At 39.4% G+C, this 21,730-nt stretch overlaps 1 protein-coding gene across 6 annotated transcripts in view; it reads left to right on the top strand.

The window, feature by feature from the left end:
* Positions 1–21,730, top strand: part of KLF11 (Kruppel like factor 11) — a 49,246-nt gene that overhangs the window by 7,174 nt on the left and 20,342 nt on the right. For 4 of the 6 annotated variants that reach the window (XM_036748214.1, XM_036748218.1, XM_036748217.1 and 1 more), the window contains exons 3-4: positions 859–1,843; positions 5,423–8,174. In XM_036748214.1, the coding sequence (XP_036604109.1) occupies positions 859–1,843; positions 5,423–5,724 (1,287 nt within the window). In that variant the 3' untranslated portion in view covers positions 5,725–8,174. Of the gene's footprint in view, positions 1–858; positions 1,844–5,422; positions 8,175–16,335; positions 16,366–21,730 lie in introns of those variants that run through there. The other 2 variants (XR_005009824.1, XR_005009825.1) reach the window with 2 other exon arrangements.

The raw sequence follows: 21,730 nt of genomic DNA, 5'->3' as shown, positions 1-21,730 counted from the left end.
CAGCAAGGGTGAAGTATCAGGTTGAAGTTCAGATCCCTCAGGTGGCCACCAGAAGTGAGATTGGCCTCAAGCCCTTGAATTGGAGAGAAGTGATGGAAAATTCAGTAGAGGAAGAAGCATAGGAAGTGGGATGGGTCAGTAGTAGGTGGAATAAGGCAGTGAAAATGATGGCAGTATTTCAGAGACCCTTTAAAGTTGTGCTGGGTGCAGAACAACAGGGACTGGATGGAAATCAGGGAATGGAAAAATGATATAGGGAGGCAGTTTTCTGGAGAATTTGGTGCCTCTGGTATAATTGTGTCTGTCTCAGAATAATGATATCTAATGGATTGAGGCTGCAGTTGGAATTTTGTTTTTAAAGGATCTCAATGCAACAAGTGTTGTGAATTATGAGTCTAATTGCAGAAGTTACATTGTTTCACTGTGTACATGTGAAGTTGCATGATCTAAGAGAAAGGGAAGAGCAAGGGGAAAGGCATTTCTTGCACTTCTGTGAGTTGGTATGGGCTGTTTGGGCCTGTTGCACAGTTTGAAGAGTATTGGAAGAGAGAATGGATGCTTAGATAGAAAAAGTGGAAGAAACTGGAGAATGAGGGGGCTATTGTAACAGTTCTGCCCATCGGTGCTGCTTTAGGATTGTGGGGGTGTATGTACTGAGACTTCCTTTTACTGGAATCATGAACTTTGTCAACTCGTTCAGGTTTCTTAAGCCGTTTGTTTTGTAGAATATTTAAATTATTTTGTTTACATCTTTGATAGAAGAATCATATTCTAAATGTACGTAATTTAAAATCGACCCCAAACGTCTATGATAGCTTTTTCATACCTTGCCTTATCTGTTCTTTCTTTTCTTTTCAGTGCATGACTCCCCCTCACAGTCCCGATCTTCTCGAACCATCTACTGCATTGCTTCTTCCCTCCCAAGTCACTGCTTCCCAAACAGGGACAGGCCAAGCGATCTCTTCGGTTACCTCTGCTTTGGTAGCCAAATTGTCACGAATGAAGATGGAGTCAGGGCTACCCAGTCAGAAGCCAGAGGTGCCAGAGCCAGCTTCTCTTCAGCCCTACAAAGCTATGGTAACCAGTGTGATCCGCCACACTGGGGACAGTTCTGCTTCCTCTCACATTCCTGCAACTCAAGGAGAAATGGAAGGCGTTTCAAGCAACAGAGATTCCATAGGCCCGAAGGAAACTCACCCCTCAGGAATTTCTGAAGCTTTTCAGGCCTTGCACCTCGAGAGTGGTTTAAACCATGCTAATTTAGTTCCCTGTCCGCCTCTTTTACAAAGTTCTGGTTCTTCTCTTCCTGATAAAGGACAACAGGGGGTGTGGCCCAACTCAACACAGACATGCTCACCAAAGAATTGTGACAGCGATGCCCCAAGGAAAGCTGCCTCTTATATTTCTGTCCCTGTTCCCGTCCACCCTCCCCCCGTCCTCTGCCAAATGATCCCTGTGACTGGTCAGAGTGCTGGAATGGTTTCAGCTTTCTTGAAGCCTCCTTCCCAGGGAAGCCCAGCACCCATCAAGCCCATTTTACCCCAGACTGCTCCATTCTCTCAGCCTGTGCTCATGGGAACATCAGTGCCTCAAGGAGCTGTTATGCTGGTCTTCCCCCAGGCTGCTCTCCCACAGCCCGCATCTTGCCAACCAAATGTCATGACTCTGGGGAACACCAAGTTACTCCCCCTTGCCCCTGCTCCCGTCTTCATTACACCTAGTCAGAACTGTGTCCCTTCAGTAGACTTTTCCCGAAGAAGAAACTATGTTTGTAACTTTCCAGGATGCCGGAAAACTTACTTCAAAAGTTCCCACCTCAAGGCCCATCTTCGTACTCACACTGGTGAGTACGTATTTAGGAAAGTTGAATGTTGCCTAAATTTCAGGCCAAATGATTAGGAAATTGCCCTAAATCTTACTTGATGAGAAAATGTGAGCATATAGGGGAATGCTACATAATATGGCTGATTTGTGGGTCTTCTTCCACTGACAGAATAATGATACTGAAGCAGAAGGGCATTCTGATTTAACTGATTATTAACCATTAGTGTCTGGATAAACACTTAGAATAAAGGTCAGAGTTTCTTAACCTGGGATCCATAGATCCCTAGGGGGACCATGGAAAGATTTTAGGGACTCTATGAACTTGGATTGGAAAAAAAATTACATCTTCATTTTCACTAAACTCTTTAGCATTTTGTACAATTATTTTAAAACATTGTTCTATAACTGGATCCATTGGCTCCACCACATGGCCGAAGGGATCTGTGATACAAAAATGGTTACAAACTAACTCAGATTTTATTAATGTTCCTAGGAATTGGCAATTTTCAAAACTGTACCAAGCACCATTTTAAAATTTTGTGGTTTTTTTAAAATTCAAATTCAACGTAATATTAAATGCCTGCTTTGAGAATGGCACTGTGCTTGGTGTTGGGAGGGATAGAAAAATTATAAATGAAACTAGTCCCTATTCTCCATGGAGCTTATGATAATTGATGATTCTGAAGACATCTCAGGATGTTTCATGTCTTCATGGAGCTTGTTATGAGCATTAGTTTTAGTACCAGAATGGCTCCAGTTGATAGGAATAGTGAGCAAACCTTTTTTTTTTTTTAAACTGTACTTGGTGCTAGAGCATGTAAGACATTTGGTACTATAGCATATAAAATGCTATCTGCTTCTTCCACCTCATGAATATTTTGCATTTTAGAAAGTGTACCCTTTGCAAAAACAACCTCAGTGCCTAAGTACAAAAAAGAATAGCAAAAATATGGTGAAATATCATTGCTTTGGCCATGTGGGTGGGAGGATCAGTCTGAATTAGAGTCTTTTAAAAGGGCAATGCAATTTGGTAATTTCAACATGTGTATTTTAATTCTACTTTCATAGATCAGAATTATTGGTGATTAACATTATGAAAGTACCAACCCAAGCCCATAAATTGATTTTTGAAAATAGATACAGCTAAGATATTTAGGTGATAATTCCTCTAGAAAATTTTGTTTGTGGTAGCAAATCCCATCTGTGGTAGTACCAAGGTACACTTCAGTCCAGCCTCTGTCTGTCTGAACTGCTGAATGTGGAATTTGTGTTCGTGGAGTTTTGTTATACATGAAGCCAGCATCTATCAGTGGCAGCAAGAAAATGGCATAGGGTAGGAAGGAAATAAAAACATGTTCTAAGATAGGACGGTTCTACATCCTAATTAATGATCTAACTGTGTAATGCACTAAATCTCATAGAACTACATTGGTAAATTTTTCAGTTAAATCATTTTAAAAGCACATTGTGTTCAGTTTGATAATTGTAATGAGTACTGGGCTTTTCATAAGAAGCTAAAACTTTGGATAAGAATATTTTATATGTAGGGTTTACATAGGATTCACAGTAGAAAGACACTTTAGAGATTCTGATTCTTCATTTTACAGATGGGATTAATCTATTCCAGCATGTTCATTATTGTCCTAGCCCACCTAACATAAAAATAATAAAGGAAAAAAGAGACTTCTCACAATAATCAGACAACAGGTCCAACTGCTTAAAACAAAATTAGTAAATTTATTCATTTTCAATATGGATGAGCCTGCTGTAACAGAGCCTTGGATTTAGAATTGGAGAACTTGGTTTTGAATCCTGGCTTTACTGTTAACTTCTTTGTGATTTCTGCTGGTTTCAGTTTCCTCCTCTGTGAAATGAGTTTGGTGGACTAGATAACCTCTAAGGCCCTTCCAAATCTACAGTTATTAGCCTGAGACTTCAGTACTTGGTGTCTCAATCCACTGAACGTTTTGTATGCCCTGTGTCTGTAGATACATCACTAAAGACACAGGCTGCCTAGCATTGGAGGATGGAAATTTTCCTGAGGGCATTTAGGCTAAACTTGGCCTATTTACAGTCTCCTGCCCCTAGCTAGGTCTTGAAGACTGGAGGAAATTATAGACCTTTGTTCTTTGAAAAGTTCCATAAGAGTCCTTTTGTTTTTTGTTGTTCAGTTTCAGTCTTGTCCAGCTTTTCATGACGTCATTTGGGGTTTTCTTAGCAAAGATATTGGAGTGGTTTGCCATTTCCTTCTCCATCTCATTTGACAGATGAGGAAACTGAGGCAAACAGGGTGAGGTGACTTGTCCAGGGTCACACAGCTGGTAAGTGTCTGAGGCCACATTTGATTTCAGGAAGATAAATCTGCCTGTCTCCAGGCCCTGCACTCCACTGTGCCACCCAGCTGCCCCATAAGAGACTTTTAGTCCAGGGATGGAGAATCTGTAGCCTTAAGGCCACATGTGGCCCTCTAGGTTATCAGGTGAGGCCCTTTGACTGAATCCAAACATCACAGAACAAATCCTTTTGGGATTTGGATCTGGATTCAGTCAGAGGGCTGCACTTGAGGACCTAGAGGGTCACATGTGCCCTTGAGGCCGCAGGTTCCCCACCCCTGCACTTGCCACTTTAAATGTAGTTTTACTGACCTCAGTGCCAGTTTCACAAAGTTAGAAACTTTGGAGTCTCAGTAATGTAATTAAATGCCTTGCTTTTTGTGTTCAGGCAATAGTCTCAACCGGCAAGTATTTATTGAGCATTTATGTTTAAGGTTCGAAGCAGGGCCATAAATAAAGTCTTGTTCTCAAGGAGTTTCCAGTACATTTGAAGACACAAGATACAGTAATAGTATAAAAGATAATAGATACATGCAAGAACTGACATAAACACTGGTGTTCCAGCAACCCTGTAAGATAGTGTAGCAGGGTAGCTAGGTGGCACAGTTCATAGAGCGCCAGGCTTAGAGTCAGAAGACTCATCCTCCTGAGTTCAAATCCAGCCTCAGACATTTTACTAGTTGGGTGATCCTGGGCAAGTCATTTAACCATGTTTGCCTCAGTTTCCTCATCTGTAAAATGAGCTGGAAAAGGAAACAGTAAACCATTCCCATTATCTTTGCCAAGAAAACCCTGAATGGAGTCGTGAGGCATTGGATATCACTAAAATGACCCAACAACAAAAAGTACAAGGGTTAGGCAGCTAAGTGGCACAGTGGATAGAGTGCTGCACTTGGAGTTTGAATCCTGCCTGGGACATTTACTAGCTGTGTGACCCATTACCTAAGTGGGCAAGGTCCTTAACGTCTCAGCCTCAGTTTCCTCAAGGGTGAAACATAATAATAGTCACTCACCCTACAGAGTTGTTGTGAGGGTCGGATGAGATAATGTGTGTGTTTAAGGTGCTTTGCAAACCTTAAAGTGCTGTTTAAATGCTAGCTATTTTTGTTGCTATCATCCCCATTTTTGTTGCATTGTTGAAGAAAAAAAGAGAGGCAGTGACTTGTGTGATGTAAAATAAAAGGCCAGAAGTCATCCTATTTAGATGGTTAATGTTTTCTCTTTTTTTAAACTTTTGTTTTTCCCCCCTTCCTTCCCACTCGTAGGAGAGAAGCCTTTCAACTGCAGCTGGGCAGGTTGTGATAAAAAATTTGCTCGCTCAGATGAACTTTCTCGACACCGAAGAACTCATACAGGAGAAAAGAAATTTGTGTGCCCCGTATGTGCTCGGCGCTTCATGCGAAGTGATCACTTGACAAAACATGCCCGGCGTCACATGGCAGCCAAGAAGATCCCGAACTGGCAGGCCGAAGTGGGCAAATTAAACAGAATTGCTTCATCGGAGAAACCTGGAAGCACTGGTGTGTCTCTGAGCCCATTAGTCCCCATGCCGTCGTGCTCTGCCTAAGGAATCATTCAGGACATAATCTGCATCTGATATTTTTAAAAAGCCTTCATTCAGAATACTTACTGTAATGGCTGAAACACAGAATTGACATAATTTTTTTTCTGGGTTTTTTGAGCAGTTCCTGATGAAAGCATGTTTGTTAACACTTTTTTTTTTTCCTTTGAGGCCCGTTCACAATTCCAGTTTTGTAGTTTAAGAAACTCTTCGGGTTTTTTTGTTGTTTATTTGGTTTTTTGTTTTTAAAGGAAGGTGTTCCAAAAATTGATTATCTGAATCACCAGCATTGAAAGAAAACATTATCTTAGTTGTGAAGTTTACAGAATCTTGATTCACTTAACCTTTGTATTCATAATTTTTTTTTTACAAAATGTTACAGGGTACTAATTTTTATACTAGTGTTTTCTATAAAGGTATTTATATCGTAATTACTTTGCAAGCTGTTTTTTTTTATTAATAACGAAAAACATTTTTTATAATTATCCAACTTGGTAAACTTGGAACATCACCCAGGCAAAAGAAATCATTAGTCATGGTCAGTCCTCTTTAAGCCTAAGAATTTTTAAGACCCGTAAATGATTGACTAGGGGCCTTTTAAAGAAAAAAAAAATGCTGTCACCTTCTCAGAACACCTCACAAGTATAGATACCCTAAGCAGCAGATGTGGCTTGGAGATCTACAGTGTCAGAGGACCAAGACCAGCCAGTTGCATACAGAGTAAGAAACTGTCTCATGATTTTAATTTTCTTGATTTAAAACAATTACTTTTATATTGAAATTTGGATGTTTGTGTTCACTCTTGCAAATCATTCCCACTCTCTTATCTCACAAACCCAAAAGATGTGAAATCACTCATTTAAACACTTTTTGAATTGGAGTCTCTTGATAGGTGACCTTAGGATTTTTACTATGTTGTGTGTAAATTGACCTTTTCAAGAAGTAAATGGAAGTGGCCCATTGAATGATTTTCTTTCTTTCTGTTCACCAAAGTACTTTACTTTTAAAGTATAACACATGTGTTGACTGGCCAACTCTGGTTCTTTAATTCCCTCACACATCAGGAATAGAAAACAATATTGCAACTGTCAATTTTATAAAAATAACTTACCATTCCACAGCTTTTGTAACTGGAAAATGAAAGTGCTTTTTGGAAGCAGCAGAGAAAAATGTTTATAAATGGGAAGAAATGAAGGGGAAGGTATAAGTTAATTGGCTCTTTCCTTTGCAATCCACTGCTACCATTTGTTAAGTTTTTTTTGTATGTTTTCCTAGACCCTGGAGGTATTCTATTTTGTCCATCAAGGCACAAAAATTTTTTTTTTGTTAAGTATTGCACTGTAGTTCTAGACAATTAGACAGTAGGGATTGCATTGTATGTTGCACTACTGCTATGATTTAGAATGCTTATGTATTTAGATTTTTACATATGAACATAGTTATTGGCAGTTTACCTTTATAAAAATTATGGTAAATTGAAATGTTGAATTTGGTGTTATACAGTTTTGTGCCTAGCTTATTTGATGTTGAGGCCCTTATTCAATGATATTAAGCTATTCCAACCCCACCCACTCACCCCCTCACTATCTTTAGTGATCTTTATGCTACCTAATGTCACTACATTATTTAACCTGTATGTAAGTGATGTGTTTGGAATTCACCTATTAGACTGTAGAGGTTTTGATACAACTGTAAAAGTAACATAATTTCATATGTATATTTTATATTTTTTACTTTTCCTCCCCCAACCCTTCACTCCCAAATCTACCACAGTAGCATTAGCTACTAAAGTCTGCATCCAAAGTTTTATGATTGTATATATTCTGTAGGGCCCCCAATTTGTGTGTTTTTCCTGATTAGGACATACAAAATTATGAGTCCTACTGCTGTTATCTTGGAATATAGTTGGATTTAAGGGAATTAGTTTTTGAGTGTTTGGTTGGAAGTTTCAGATTGTTTCATTCCCCTGACGAAAAGGACTTAATGGTTGATTCTTTAAAACATACATACAGATTTTATTTGTACTGAAAATGGTTTTTATTTATGCTTCCATTCTTGAATTTGGCTAGAAAAGCTATAGAAATATCCTTAGCCAAACTTTTCTGGTCCTCATTTCTTTTATCCCTTTTTGGATATATAGGGTTGGGAAGCACGTCCGCTTATGAAGAGAAGTTAACCCACAAACCAGAACTTTTGTTGTTATTTTTTTTCTAGATTCAGAAGCCTTCATCTGAAATCTCTGGGTATTATGCATTGAGAATGATGAGGCAAATTTTCCCTGTGCACTTTATTGCCTGAGTAATTTCTCTTGATTTTTTTGAGCCTTTTTTTTAAGTTCCAAGAATAAAATTTAAAATGTTTCATAATTGTTTTTATAACAGATTTTTTCAGCCTCTTATTTAATGAAACTGTAATGTAACTTTTTCTTTGAATCATATAAAACTTTTGAATTGCAAGTTGTGTGTTTTCTTTTTATTGTGTAGCACTAGTATTTTACATTCAGTGCCTGTCATAGGAAAAATCTTCAAAGTCCCCTGTGACTTTGAATCTCAATTTAGGCCTTTCACAAAAAAAGTCTTTGTAGTCTTGCGATGCTTACTATCCTTTAGTATCTCTGTAAGCTTCATCCTGATGAAAAAACAATTCATGGGCAAAGTTGTTTCTGTATTGGGAAAAGGAAACCCAACAATCTTGCTGACTTGAAAGTGGCATGGGAACTTGATGGACAAAATTCAGAAGTGAGATTGACTAAGGTTCTCTGAATCTACATGGGCGGCCACTGTACTGTCTTGCCTTCATGTCTTACTTTCCTTGCCAGTGGATTAATTTTCTGATGGCTGAGGAATGAAGAATTAGGAGAATTTCTCTTGATAGTAGAGTATCACAATATTGTAGGGAGAAAGGGCAAGAATTAGTGCAGTCTCTTTCTCACTCAGGTACTCAAATGGTTTAAGTAAAAATGAAGCAATACTTGATGTAGTTGGTTGGGAGAATAGGGTAGTTTAGAGCTTAGTTCTGATGGTATCTCCTCTTGAATTCTGCTCTAGGATAATTGCCAGGACTTTCAGAGGATTTGAAGTTAATTTCCTCTGTGAAAACCCCATATTCATATTCAGTTGCTTTTTCTTGGCTCTTGTAGGACAGAATGGGGTAGATATTCTCTCCTGCCAGTTGAGTGCTTACATAATGCAATAGGTTGTGATGAACAACTTTTAAGGATGAAAGGTACCAGGATTGTAGGGTTTGATGGAGCTGGAAAGGACCACAAAGGTAATCTAATCCTATCCCTTCATTTTGCGAATGAGAGATGAGAATATTAAGGCCAGGGAGGTTACATGTCTAAGGTCTTCCAATTAGTAAACTAACAAGCATTTAATTTGCACCTACTACATGCCAGGTATGGTGCAGAGTGCTAGGTATACAAAGAAAGCCAAAAGACAAATCTCTCCTCTTGAGCTCAGTCTAGTGGGGGAGACAACATGTGAACAACTATGTACAAATAGGATATGTACTAATACATACAATAATATAATTGGGGGTAAATCAACAGAGAAAAGGCACTTAGCTTTAAGGAAAACCAGGAGACCTTGTAGAAGTTGGAATATTTTTTTATATATTTTTTCCAATCAGCAAAGTCCACCTTCTACCCCCTCCCAAGTACACTGAGAATGAAAGAAAAATAAAAGTCAAGCAAAACAAAATTTCACATTGACCACGTCCAAAAAATGGTAAATGTCTCCTAAAGGTCTCTGAGTCCTTCACCTTTATATCAGGAGTTGTGTAACATGTTTCATTATGAATCCTCTGGAATTGTGGTTGATCGTTACACTGATCAGAGTCCTAAGTCTTTCAAAGTTGTTCTGGTTCATTCTGCATCAGTTCACAAGCATCTTCCTAGATTTCTCCAAAACCATCCATCCTTAGAAGGTAGAATTTTAGCTAGGTTTTAAAGGAAGCCAGAGGACAGATCAGATTCAAATCCAACCTGGGACCTAAAGCTGGAAGGAATATTAAAGGCCACCACGTCCCACCCCTTCATTTTACATATGAGAGAACCGATCAAAACCCAAGCTCCCCTGACTAGATCCAGTATTCTTTATACAATCCCATGCCCTCTTGAACACACTACCTTGCACTGTGAATCCTTTGCCTTAAGTGAATTGTAAGCTCATTGCCTCTTAGGACTATCGTTCAGTCATCTTTCAGTTGTATCCTACTCTTCATGACCTCATTGCCTATGCAGATGTTTTATTCAAGGAGCATTGTTTTGGGTAACTTCTGGTGGCTCAGTACTGTGTATGTTGTGTGTCCTTAGTTTTTGAAGAGGACCAATGATATCACGGTGATTTGCTTGTTAATTGGATTTAAGTGGGGCAGAACTGAACAAAGTCATCAGCCTCGCTCTCCCAGAGTTATGAAGTCCAGTGGCAAGACAAAAGTCAGGACATGCAAGTGGGTGACCTTGGGGCGGCTGACCAAGCTCTAAGCGCTCCGCAGTACCTGCTTCGACCACCTTCATGGTCCTCAGAACAAATTGCTGTCATCTACCCATTCTGCCAGGGGAAGTCTTCACGTAGTTGGGATGGACATCCGCCCTAACTCACTGACGGGTTTGAGGCCTGTTGGTTACCCTCAGTCTGGGTTAGGCCATCTACTAAAATGGTCTTATGGGGCTCTAGCTGCTGCACATGCTACAGCTCTTTGTAGCCACAGGTAAGAGTTGCATGAATCAGGTGGACACGTCCTAAGGTGGATGAGCCTCCCTCAAAAGGGCTTGGCAGGCACTCCTGCCAGAGGTGCTGGTTCTCCCTGAACCCCCCATACACCTCAATATGGTTGTTACACAGAGGAACCAGTGAGATGCACAAATCTAGAGACCTCTGCATCCCAAATATTCAAATGGGCTACTTGTGCCCAGTGTTACCACGGTGTGGCTGTCCTTGCTACATCTTGGAGTACTGCTAGAGTCCCGATGGAGGATGAGAGAAAAAGAATGCATGGTTTCTGCACAGAAAAAGCTTATAGTGGAACTGCAAAGAAGATACTCTGTGTGAAATAGCAAAATCGAGTGCAGTTCAACGTATTACTTGATAGGTGCTAAAAGAAGGCAAAATAAAAGAATTATATTAATCAAAGGAGAGTTTCACAGAGGAATTTAATTTGCCCTTAGTCATTTGGAAAGAAGAGAAGGAGATTGGCAGACATCTGGAATACTGTGGTGGCTGGAAATAGGCTAAACAAAGATAAAGAGCAAAGATGGGACTGTGAAGACATCTCCTAGCCACACTAAAGTTGTGCATGATGGCAAGAGTTGAGGAAGGGCTTTGAACACTAATGTTAAATACCTTTGGATGCCATGTTAAGTACCTTAGGTTTGATCCCGTAAGCAAAGAGGAACCACTTTATGTTCTAGAGCAGGAGAATGATTTAATGAAACTTATATTTGAAAGGGTTGCACTAAGAGGTTAAAAGACTCTTAGGAACAGTAAATTCCATAATTGTTGCAGATCTGCTTTGGAAGGAGTCTTATCAGGAACTCCTGACATGGATGAAATCAGGTCCAGAATGTTCCTTCCACCTCACCGCCTCCCCCCCACCCTCGTCCCCCATTAAATAAATAAAGTGTGTTTGATTAAAAATTACTTTGGCAGCTGTGTGCATGCTGGCCTAGAGCCGGGAGACCAGATAACAAATTGTTGCTTTTCATCCATTGTGAGGTGCTAAGGGTCTGGACCAGGTAAGGGCTGTGCAAATCCCTGACTCACTTATGTGTTCTTCCACACCCCCCAAACCCTCCCAAGGCCAAGAAACTCTTGGGTATAGAGATTTGCTTGAGGATGAGAGAGTCAGTTTGCAAGGATTCAAGGTGGTCCTGGTGTCTTAAGCATATGGTTGGAAATGATCAGTTGAGCACCTAATAAAAGTAGCAGTTAGTGAAATATAGATTTATTTGTGTTGATCTTGAAAAAAAAGATTTTATGATTTGTAACAACCCTTTTTTTATTTATTTAATATATTTAGTTTTCAGCATTGATTGTCACAAGAGTTTGAATTACAAATTTTCTCCCCATTTCTACCCTCCTGCTCACTCCAAGATGGCATATATTCTGGTTGCCCTGTTCCCCAGTCAGCCCTCCCCTCTATCACCCCCCTCCCCTCTCATCCCCTTTTTCCTTCCTTTCTTGTAGGGCAAGATAAATTTCTATGCCTCATTGCCTGTGTATCTTATTTTCTAGTTGCATGCAAAAACTTTTTTTTTGTTTTTGAACATGTTTTTAAAACTTTGAGTTCCAAATTCTCTCCCCTCTACCCTTTCCACCCACCCTCCCTAAGAAGTCAAGCAATTCAATATAGGCCACATGTGTATCATTATGTATAACCCTTCCACAATACTCATGTTGTGAAAGACTGACTATATTTTGCTCCTTCCCAACCCATCCCACTTTATTGAATTATCTCCCTTGACCCTGTCCCCTTTCGAAAGTGTTTGTTTTGGATTACCTCCACCCCCATCTGCCCTCCCCTCCATCATCCTCCCCCCTTTTTTTAATCTTCTTCCCTCTTCTTTCCTGTGGGGTAAGATACCCAATTGAGTATGTATGGTATTCCCTCCTCAGGCCAAATTTGATGAGAGCAAGATTCACTCATTCCCCGCTCACCTGCCCTCTCCCCTCCTCCCACGGAACTGCTTCCTCTTGCCACCTTTATGCGAGATAATTTACCCCATTCTATCTCTCCCTATCTCCCTCTCTCAATATATTCCTCTCTCATCCCTTAATTTGATTTTATTTCTTTTAGATATCTTCCCTTCATCTTCAACTCACCCTGTGCCCGCTCTCTCTCTATATATATATATACACATACATATATACATACATACACATTCACTTATACACACACACACACATGCATATTCCCTTCAGTGTAACAACCCTTTTCGATAAGGATGGATGCAGGAGCCAATCATCAGCATTCAGGAATTGCCACGTGGGGAAAGGTGATTCCTCACAGTGCTGGTTGAGGAAAGGGAGGGAGGGAGGGAGGGAGCAGCATGCTGGTGTTGTCACCTGATGGGAACACCTGTCAGGAATTCTGCTTCAGGGCTTTCAGCAATTACCCATAGAACATAGCACCTGGACCCAAACAGCAGGAAGCTGCCACTAATTTGAAGCTAACCCATTGACTGAAGCTGAATCAGGATAACAATATGCACAATGACCACAATATCAATGTAACAGAAAAATAAGCTGAACCTTCTGTTATTGTAATGACCAAGGAAGAGCTGAAAAAATGCACCTCCCTCTCTACAGAGATGGAGTGGGGAGGGGACTATGAGTGTGGAACATTGCCTATGCTGTCAGACCCAGTAATGTGTTGTTTTTGCGGAGCTTCTCCCTCCCTGCCTTTTAAATTTTTTGTTATAAATTTGGAAATGAAAGTGATGTAAAAACAAAAGTAAAAAAATATTTTTAAACAAGGTACTAGCCCACTGTCAATTGAAGAAGCAGCATATAAAGCAGAGCACGCTTTGTGTTAAGATAGATGTGCAGATGAGGCCATAGTAACATCAGAGTCCTGACTTCTCATCCTCACACGTGCGCGCTTTGTGACTTCCTGGAGGCTTGATTTGGTCTGTCGGACAGCTGTCATGTCTTCCTGTGAGCAGGGATTCCAGGAATTTTATGAATAAGTTGTAGTTATCTGGAGCAACGTGAACATCATATGTCACTGGCAAAAACAAGTTGTCACCTAGTCTTTGATGTGTTCCACTTGGCTGATGCAGCTTTACTTCAGTATTCAGCATTCTCTTTTCAGGATGTCCTCTCACATTCTTTCTCACAATGGATTGCTATTCCAATGTTTATTTTTTAATTTATTTTTTTAACACATGCCAAATAGAATTAGTGTTTCTATATACATAATAGAACAGAAAAAGGGGATTGCACATTAAACTCAATATCTATAATGTATAGTTGCTTTTCTGTTCAAATATTATAATAAATTCTATATGTTAACTTTCAAAACTGTCCAGCTTGTCTGGGTTTTTTTTTTCTTTTGGTCCTTCTGTTCTCTTTTGTGCATTAAAAAATCTTTAAATTGCCTTCTTTTCTTTTTTTTGGGGGGGGGGTTAATTCTAGCACTAGTTCCTCTTTTTTTCCCACCTCCCATCCCCAATTGAAAAGAAAACAAAACCCCTTGAAACAAATATGCATAGTCAAGAAAAACAACTTCCCAGATTTGGTCACATCCCAAAATATTTCTCCTTCTTTAACTTGAGTCCATTATCCCTCTGTCAGGAGGCAGGTAACAGATTTCCTTGTCAGTCCTCTGGAACTCTCATTGGTCATTGCATTGAACATAGTTCTCAAGTCTTTCAAAAAAATTTTTTATAGTGTTATTATATCAATTGTTCTCTGGGTTATGCTCACTTCATTCTGCACACATCTTTCTAGGTTTCCTTGAAACTGTCACTTTCATAATTTCCTATGGCACAGTAGTATTACGTTCAAATATCACCACTACAGGGTGTTCCTAAAGTCTGGACACAGGAAAAAATGCATATTTTCAAGAAATGAAATGAATGAAATTCTTATTTAATCGGAATATTAATAAATAACATCTTCAATATGATTTCCATCATTTGTGATGCAAAGGTTGATGCGCTTTGCAAGATTCAAGTGAACTTGATGCAATAACTCCACATTTCCTATAGGTCCAGACTTTAGGAACACCTTGTACATCATCCAATTGATGGCCACTTCCTTGGTTTTCAGGTCTTTATTATAAGAAAAAGAGCTGCTATAAACATTTCTTAAGCATGTGTGTCCCTTTCCTCTCATATCTCTTTGAGATGTAGGCTTAATACTGGTATCACTGAGACAAAGATTATGCCCAATTAGTTCCAAAATTGCTTTCCAAAATGTTTGTTGACTTCATACTTGCTGATGGACATTTTGGTCGTTTTATTTGCATAATTCCAAATTACTTTCCAAAATGGCTATACTTCATAGCTTCACCAACAATGCCCTAGTGTGTTTCTCTTCTCACAACCTCTCCAACATTGATTATTCCCAATTTTTGTTACCTTTGCCAATTATTTACAGGGTGTGAGATAAAACCTTAGGGTCGTTTGGTTTGCATTTCTCACATTAGCGATTGGGAGCATTCCTTCGTATGGTTGTTCATAGTTTACAATTGAATTTGTAGAACTGTTTGTTCATATCCTTTGACAACAACTTCTCTATTAGGAAATGGCTTTTGGTTTTATGTCTACTATATATATACATATATGTATATATGTGTGTGTGTATACATACATGTATATATACATATATGTATATAAATGTATATATGTATATAAAATATATATTTGTATATATAAATATGTATGTATATACACATATACACACACATATATTCTGTTAATTCTTATATATCTTGAATACCAAATCCATATCAGAGAAATCTAATACAATTCCTTTCCCTCCTCTCCCCATTGAGCCAATTATTTCCTTTCTTATCTCAGATGATTTAAAGTTGTTTGTGCAGAAGCTTCTCCTTTTTATGGAATGAAAGTTATCTATTTTATCTTTTGTAATTGCTTCTATCCTTCGGTTAAGAATACATGCCCTACCCATAGCTGTGAGAGGTCTATGATCTGCTCTCTTCAGATTTTTTTGTAGTATGATCTTTAATATTAAGGTTCCATATCAAATTTAGGATGTATTGTGGAATATGGTGTAAAGTGTTAGTCTAAACCTAATTTCTGCCAGACTGCTCCACAGTTTCTTTCCTAGCAGTTTTTATCAAATAGAGAATTCTTTCCCAGGTAATCTATGTTTTCTTGTTTAGGGGCCCTGGGTTATTGAATTCCATTGTTTCTGATTCTCTCCTGTCTAATCTGTTCCATTGATCTACCTTTCTATTGTTTAACCAATACCAGATGGTTTTGATGATTGCTGCTTTATAAAATAGTGTGAGGACTGGAAGTGTTATTCTCCTCTTGTCCCTACCGTTTTCCATTATTTTATTTGATATTTTACAGCTTTTATTTTTCCAAATGATTTTTAACATTTTCTTTAGCCAGCGCTTTGTATACTAATATTTTGAATGCTTTGGAAGATTGACGTATCCCTAGATATTTTACACATTTTGTTGTCATTTAGAATAGGATTTCTCTTTCTTGGGCTTTGTTATAAAACTATGGAAATGCTATTTTTTTTTTTTATAAATCCATACAAATCTTGCTGATTTTTTTTTTCAGAGGGGGGAAGGCAGGGCAATTGGGGTAAAGTGACTTGCTCAAGGTCACACAGCTAGTAAGTGTTTTCATGTGTCTCAGCCCAAATTTGAACTCAGGTCCTCCTGACTCCAGAGCTAGTGCCCTATTCACTACGACACTTAGCTGCCCCAATGCTATTGATTTTTGAGGGTTGATTTTGTAGCCTACAACTTTGTGGAAGTTATAAATTGTCTGAAATAGCATCTTTGCTGATTCCCTAGGATTTTATAAGTAAATCATCATATTATCAGTAAATAGGGATGGATAGTTCTATCTCCTCTGTACTTATCTTTATGCCTTTAATTTCTTTTCTCTTGTCTTTTTGCTATCACTAGCATTTCAGGACTGTATCAAATAATAATGGGGTAAGTAAATTTATTGCTTTATTCTATATTTATTGGGAAAGGTTCTAGTGTATCCCCATTGCACATGATGCCTGCTTTTGGTTTAATTAGACACTTTTTATGATATTGGAAAAAGGTCCCTTTATCCCTATGCTTTGTAGGTTTTTTTTTAAATAAAAGCATAAATACATGTTATATTTTTTCAAAGGACTTTTCTGCATCTATTGAGATAGTCATGTAGCTTTGAATGTTTTTATTTAAATATGATTATATTTATTGCTTTCCTACTGTTGGATCATCCTTACATCCTTGATATAAATCCAACTTGATCATGCTGAATGATTTCCTGGATGAATTGCTATAGTCTTTCAGGATTTTATTTAAAAGTTTTGAGTCAATATCCATAAATGATATTGGTCTGTAGTTCTTCTGTGCTTTATCTCTCTCTGGTTTAGATAGTAGGGCTATAATAACCTCATAAAAAGGATGGCAGGGTATTTGTATAGTAGTAGTAGTAGTATAATTTTTATTTAAAAGTTTCATAGAATTTCTCCTTTGAATCCATCAAGAACGGTGGTCTTTCTTTTCCCCTTCCCTTTAGTCATTCCTTTATGGCTAATTCTATTTCCTTTTCTGCAATCTTCTTTTTTTAATCAGATTGACTAAAAGGTTATCAATATTATCAGCCCCTTAACCTCTCTGTACCTTACTTTCCTATCCTTAAAATGTGAATATAAATGATACCTCTATTACCTCCTCCTTTAAAAGGATCATGTTTAGTCATGTTTAACAATAAGAGCTAACATTTATATAATGCTTTAGGATTTGAAAAATCCTTTACAAATAATACTTTATTTGATCCTCACAATAACATTGGTAGATAGGGGATATTATTATCCCCATTTTATAAATGAGGAAACTGATTCAGGCAGACATTAAGGCACTTACCCAGGTCACATAGCTTCTAAATGTCTGAAGTGGGATTTGAACTCAGGTCTTCCTCACTTCTGGCCCCGCACTCTTTTCACCTCATTGCTTCTATGTTTCATGATACAGGTAAAGTACTTTGTAAACCTTGAAGCATTATGTGCATGTCAGCTATTATAATTAAGCAATTCTGTAATGAAATCTTAAGCAGAAGTGATAATAAATTTGCTCACATTTATACACTTTAAAGTTTGTAAAGTGCTATGTATACATCATCTGCTTTCATCCCCATCACAACCCTGTGAGGTAAATGTAATTATTACCCTCCTTATATTGTTGTTGTTTAGTCGTATTCAGTCATGTCTGATGCTTTGTGACCCCTTTTCTGGGGTTTTCTTGGCAAAGGTACTAGAGTGGTTTGTCATTTCCTTCTCTGGCTCATTTTACAGATGAGGAAACTGAGGCAAACAGGGTCACACAGCTAGTAAGCGCCTGAGGCCAGATTTGAATTTAGGTCTTCCTGAGTCCAGGACCAATACTCATTCACCTAGCTGCCCTCATTATGCTTATGAGAAAAATGGGAGTCCTAAGTACCATATCCCCAAACCCCAAAAGAAAACTATCCTCACTCTGTGATCTTCATCAGATCTCAAACTCTGTGTTCCTTTCTAGCACTTGTTTTTGTGGTTATTCTCATCTCTTGTTCTCCTTTGACCCACCTCCGGAGGGCCTCCTCACTCCTGACCTGCCCACTCCATCTGTTTGATCAGCTCTGCTCCATTTGCTCAAGGTTTAGCTACCCAGAGAGGATGTTCCAGCTGGAAATGTCTCCACCACTAGCAGACTGAATGATGGCTTCCTGTTCCTAAGCCTCTCCGGAAATTTGATCTCCTTTGGAAGATCCAACAGCCCTGTTTTTCCTTTTTTAGCTTGAATTCTGGCAACAGGAGCCCAGTTCATTTCTGGCAGGAACAATATGTCCCTGAGGTTCAGCAGAAAGAGCCCTAATTTTAGAGTCAGAAGGCCCGGATTCAAAACCTGACTCTACTACTTACTACTTCTACAATGCTGGGAAAGTCCTTTTCCCTTCCTAGGTCTGCGTTTCTTTATCTGTAAAATAAGGGAGTTTAGCTAGATGGGGGTAGGAAGGGAATAAGCATTTATTTGCTGAATCCTCCCCCAGATCAGGCCTTCTAACCCTAGGTGTCCCCAAAGGTTGGGTCCTGAGCCTACTTCTTTATCTCTAGACTAGTACATTTGGTGATCTTATTAGCTCCCAAGGATTTAATTACCATTTCTATGCTCATCCTACTTTTCCTGCCCAATCTCTCTGCTGACCTCCAGCCCTGAATCTCCAACTGCCTTTCAGACATCTCTCACCGGATGTCCGGTAGACATTTAAAACTCAGCGTGTCCAAAATGGAACTCATTATCTTTCCTCCAAACCCTCCCACCTCTTACCTTCCCTGTTGCTGTAGAGGGTAACACCATCCTCCCAGTCTCTCAAGCTCACGACCCGGGAGTCATCCTGGATTCCTCACTATCTCACCCCCATGTCCAAGCTATTGCCAAGGCCTGTCGATTCCGCCTTGGCAACATCTCTTGATTATGCCCCCCTCTCTCCTTTGATGCTGCAATTTCTCTGATGCAGGCTGTCACCATCACATCCCTGGATCACTGCAATAGCCTTCGGGTGGGTCTGCTGGTCCCGTCTCTCCCTATTCCAATCTATCCTCCACTCAGCCACCAAAGTGATTTTCCTGAAGAACAGATCTAATCATGTCACCCTTTTACTCAATAAACTCCTGTAGCTCCTTATCACCTCCAGGATCAAGTACAAAATGCTTTGTTTGGCATTCAAAGCCCTTCTTAACCTAGTCCCCTCCCACCTTAAGTCTTCTTACACTTTATTGTTTGACACATATTCTTTCATCTAGTGACGCAGGCTTCCTAGCTGTCCCACAAACGAGACATTTCATCTCTTGGCTCTGAGCATTTTCTCTGGCTGTCCCCCATGCCTGGAATGCTCTCTGTCCTCCAATCTGACTTCTGACCTCCCTGGCTTCCTTTAATTCCCAACAAAAATCCTACCTTCTACAGGAAGACTTCTCTAATTTTAATTAATTCCAGTGTCTTCCCTCTGTTGATTATTTCCTATTTATCCTACATAAAGTTCACTGTATATATATTTGTTTTTTGTTGTCTCCTGATTTGATTGAAAGCTTCTTGAGGGCAAGGCACTCTTGTGTCTCTTTTTGTATCCCTGTCACTTAGCACAGTGGCTGACACATAGTAGTTGCCATATGGATTGATTGCCTACTATGTGCCAGACACTGTGTCAAGCTCTTTGCTAATATTTGCTCCTCACAACAATCTTGTGAAGTAGGCAATATTTTGATCCTCTTTTTACAGTTGAGGAAACTGAGGCAGACAGCATTGAAGTGACTTGCCCAGGGTCGTCGCTGTTGTCTGTCCTTCATTCTCAAAGAGGACCATGACATCAGGGAGGTGGTGCAAGTGAACTGGATTTAAGTGAGGGAGGGCTGTGCAAAGTCACCAGCCTCACACAGGCAATAAATGACTTGGGCTGGATTTGAACTCAGGTCTTCCTGACTCCAGGCCCAGTAATTTATCTACTGTTCCACCTACTAACCATCTACGAGTTTCAAGGCATGTGCTAAGTGCTGCAAGAAACTTAACTATTTTTCTTTCTGACCCCCACCCTTTGATTGCTTCCCTCATAATCTGGGATTATCAAACAGAGTTTTAGGCCCTAATCAACTGATTAACCCTTGGACTTGGAGCCAGAGAATATGAACTTACATTTCACTCTGTTACTTAGTACTGGTGTGACCTTGGACAAGATACCATCTTTTTCTGGGCTTCAGTTTCCCTAGTGATAAACTGTAAAATAAGCTCTCTTCCAGCTCTAAATCCTAGAGACCCTCCCAGCCAATGTAGAAATTGTGGTATTTTTCTGAGAAAATACAATCTGGGAATGTTTCCTTTTCTTTTAAAAGGGTTCTGGGCCCCAGCCACTATAACATACAGAGAAGCCTCTTGAGATGCACACCCAGAAGGAGATACCCTAAACAGCAGCTGAAGAGTCATTGCCAGAGAGTTTGAGGAATAACTGAGAGAATAGAAATATATTCATGAATATGAACTCAAGGCCATAAGTAGCTTTAGTCTCGAGGCCAAGATGCAGGTTTATCAATCAGGACCTCAGGCAGCAGAGTTGAGCTGGCTGTGGACTTGAAAGAAAGCTAGCTCTGGCATCAAGAATCTTTCTATGAATTAGGAGAGGATGCTGGAAGCACAGGTGGGCAACCTGCCCAGCAGAGATAATTCACTCAGGGAGAAACTTTATGAGGATTCCACAGGAGAGAAAGGATGTCTAGACTTTGTTAAGTACAATAGCCACAGCCTTGTGTATCTGCCTCCTCTCCCAATGTGTGTATAACTATCATTGTACATTGTAGTTTGAATCCACTTTTCCCATTGACTCTGTGTGCATGATGAAGGAAATGTTTTATAGCTATTTGTGCTACGCCATTTTGATAAATGCCTTTCCTAAGAACTTTGTCTACCTGCTGATTGTTAGCAGGAAGCATTAGTGGGGGCTTCTGAGCTGTAATAATAGGATCTTTGACCCTCAGGCTACCCCAGAACCCAAAGTAGTGCCTCCCTCCAGGGGACTGAACCCTTCAGTGAGAATGCAATTTGGATTAGTAGCCCAACCCCAATTACTCTTTCTGAAATACTGTATGTTTCCTTCCTGATGAGGCAGAAGCCTGTTCTGTGTTCTTATATCTACATACAGATAAAGAAAATAAGGTCTTTAAAGAATAAATTGACTTTCCCAAGATCAAACAGGTAGTGAATGGCAAAGCTAGGATGTGAACCCAAATCATCTGACTCCCAGTCCAATGTTCTTTCCACATCACCATGGGGTCTTATAGAATTAGAGCTGAAAGGTACTCTAAGGGGCATGTAGTATATGAACTTCATTACACATCTGAAGAAACAAAAACAGGCCTAGAGAAGGTGATAACAACAATATTGACAGTAATGATAATAATAAGAGCTAATAATTTCATAGTGCTTCACATTTTGCAAAGTAATTTACACGTAATTGTCTTCTTACAGACAAGACATACAGATGAAAAGATGCTTAACAATACCAGGCAGGGATGCCCAACAAGTGGCCTATGAAATAAGGGCTGATGGAACTTAGAAGAGGAAGAACTTGCACTGGGTTGGGTTTCATGGAGGAGCAGAGAACTGAGGTGACCCCTTAAAGGGCTAGGTTTCTGGTAATCTGTGCTTCAGAAAAACAATGGCTGCATCTACTTATTTTTCTTCCTTCAGTGTTTTCCTTGGATTTTAATCTGTTCTACCTCAATGTCTTATTTTAATTTGTGATAGCTTTGTGGCACAGTGGAAAGAAGTCTGGCTT

The sequence above is a fragment of the Trichosurus vulpecula genome, chromosome 3 (genome assembly GCF_011100635.1).
Source record: "Trichosurus vulpecula isolate mTriVul1 chromosome 3, mTriVul1.pri, whole genome shotgun sequence".
NCBI lineage: Eukaryota > Metazoa > Chordata > Mammalia > Diprotodontia > Phalangeridae > Trichosurus > Trichosurus vulpecula.
The sequence above is the reverse complement of the archived record's forward strand: the minus strand, read 5'-3'. Positions and strand labels throughout refer to the sequence as shown.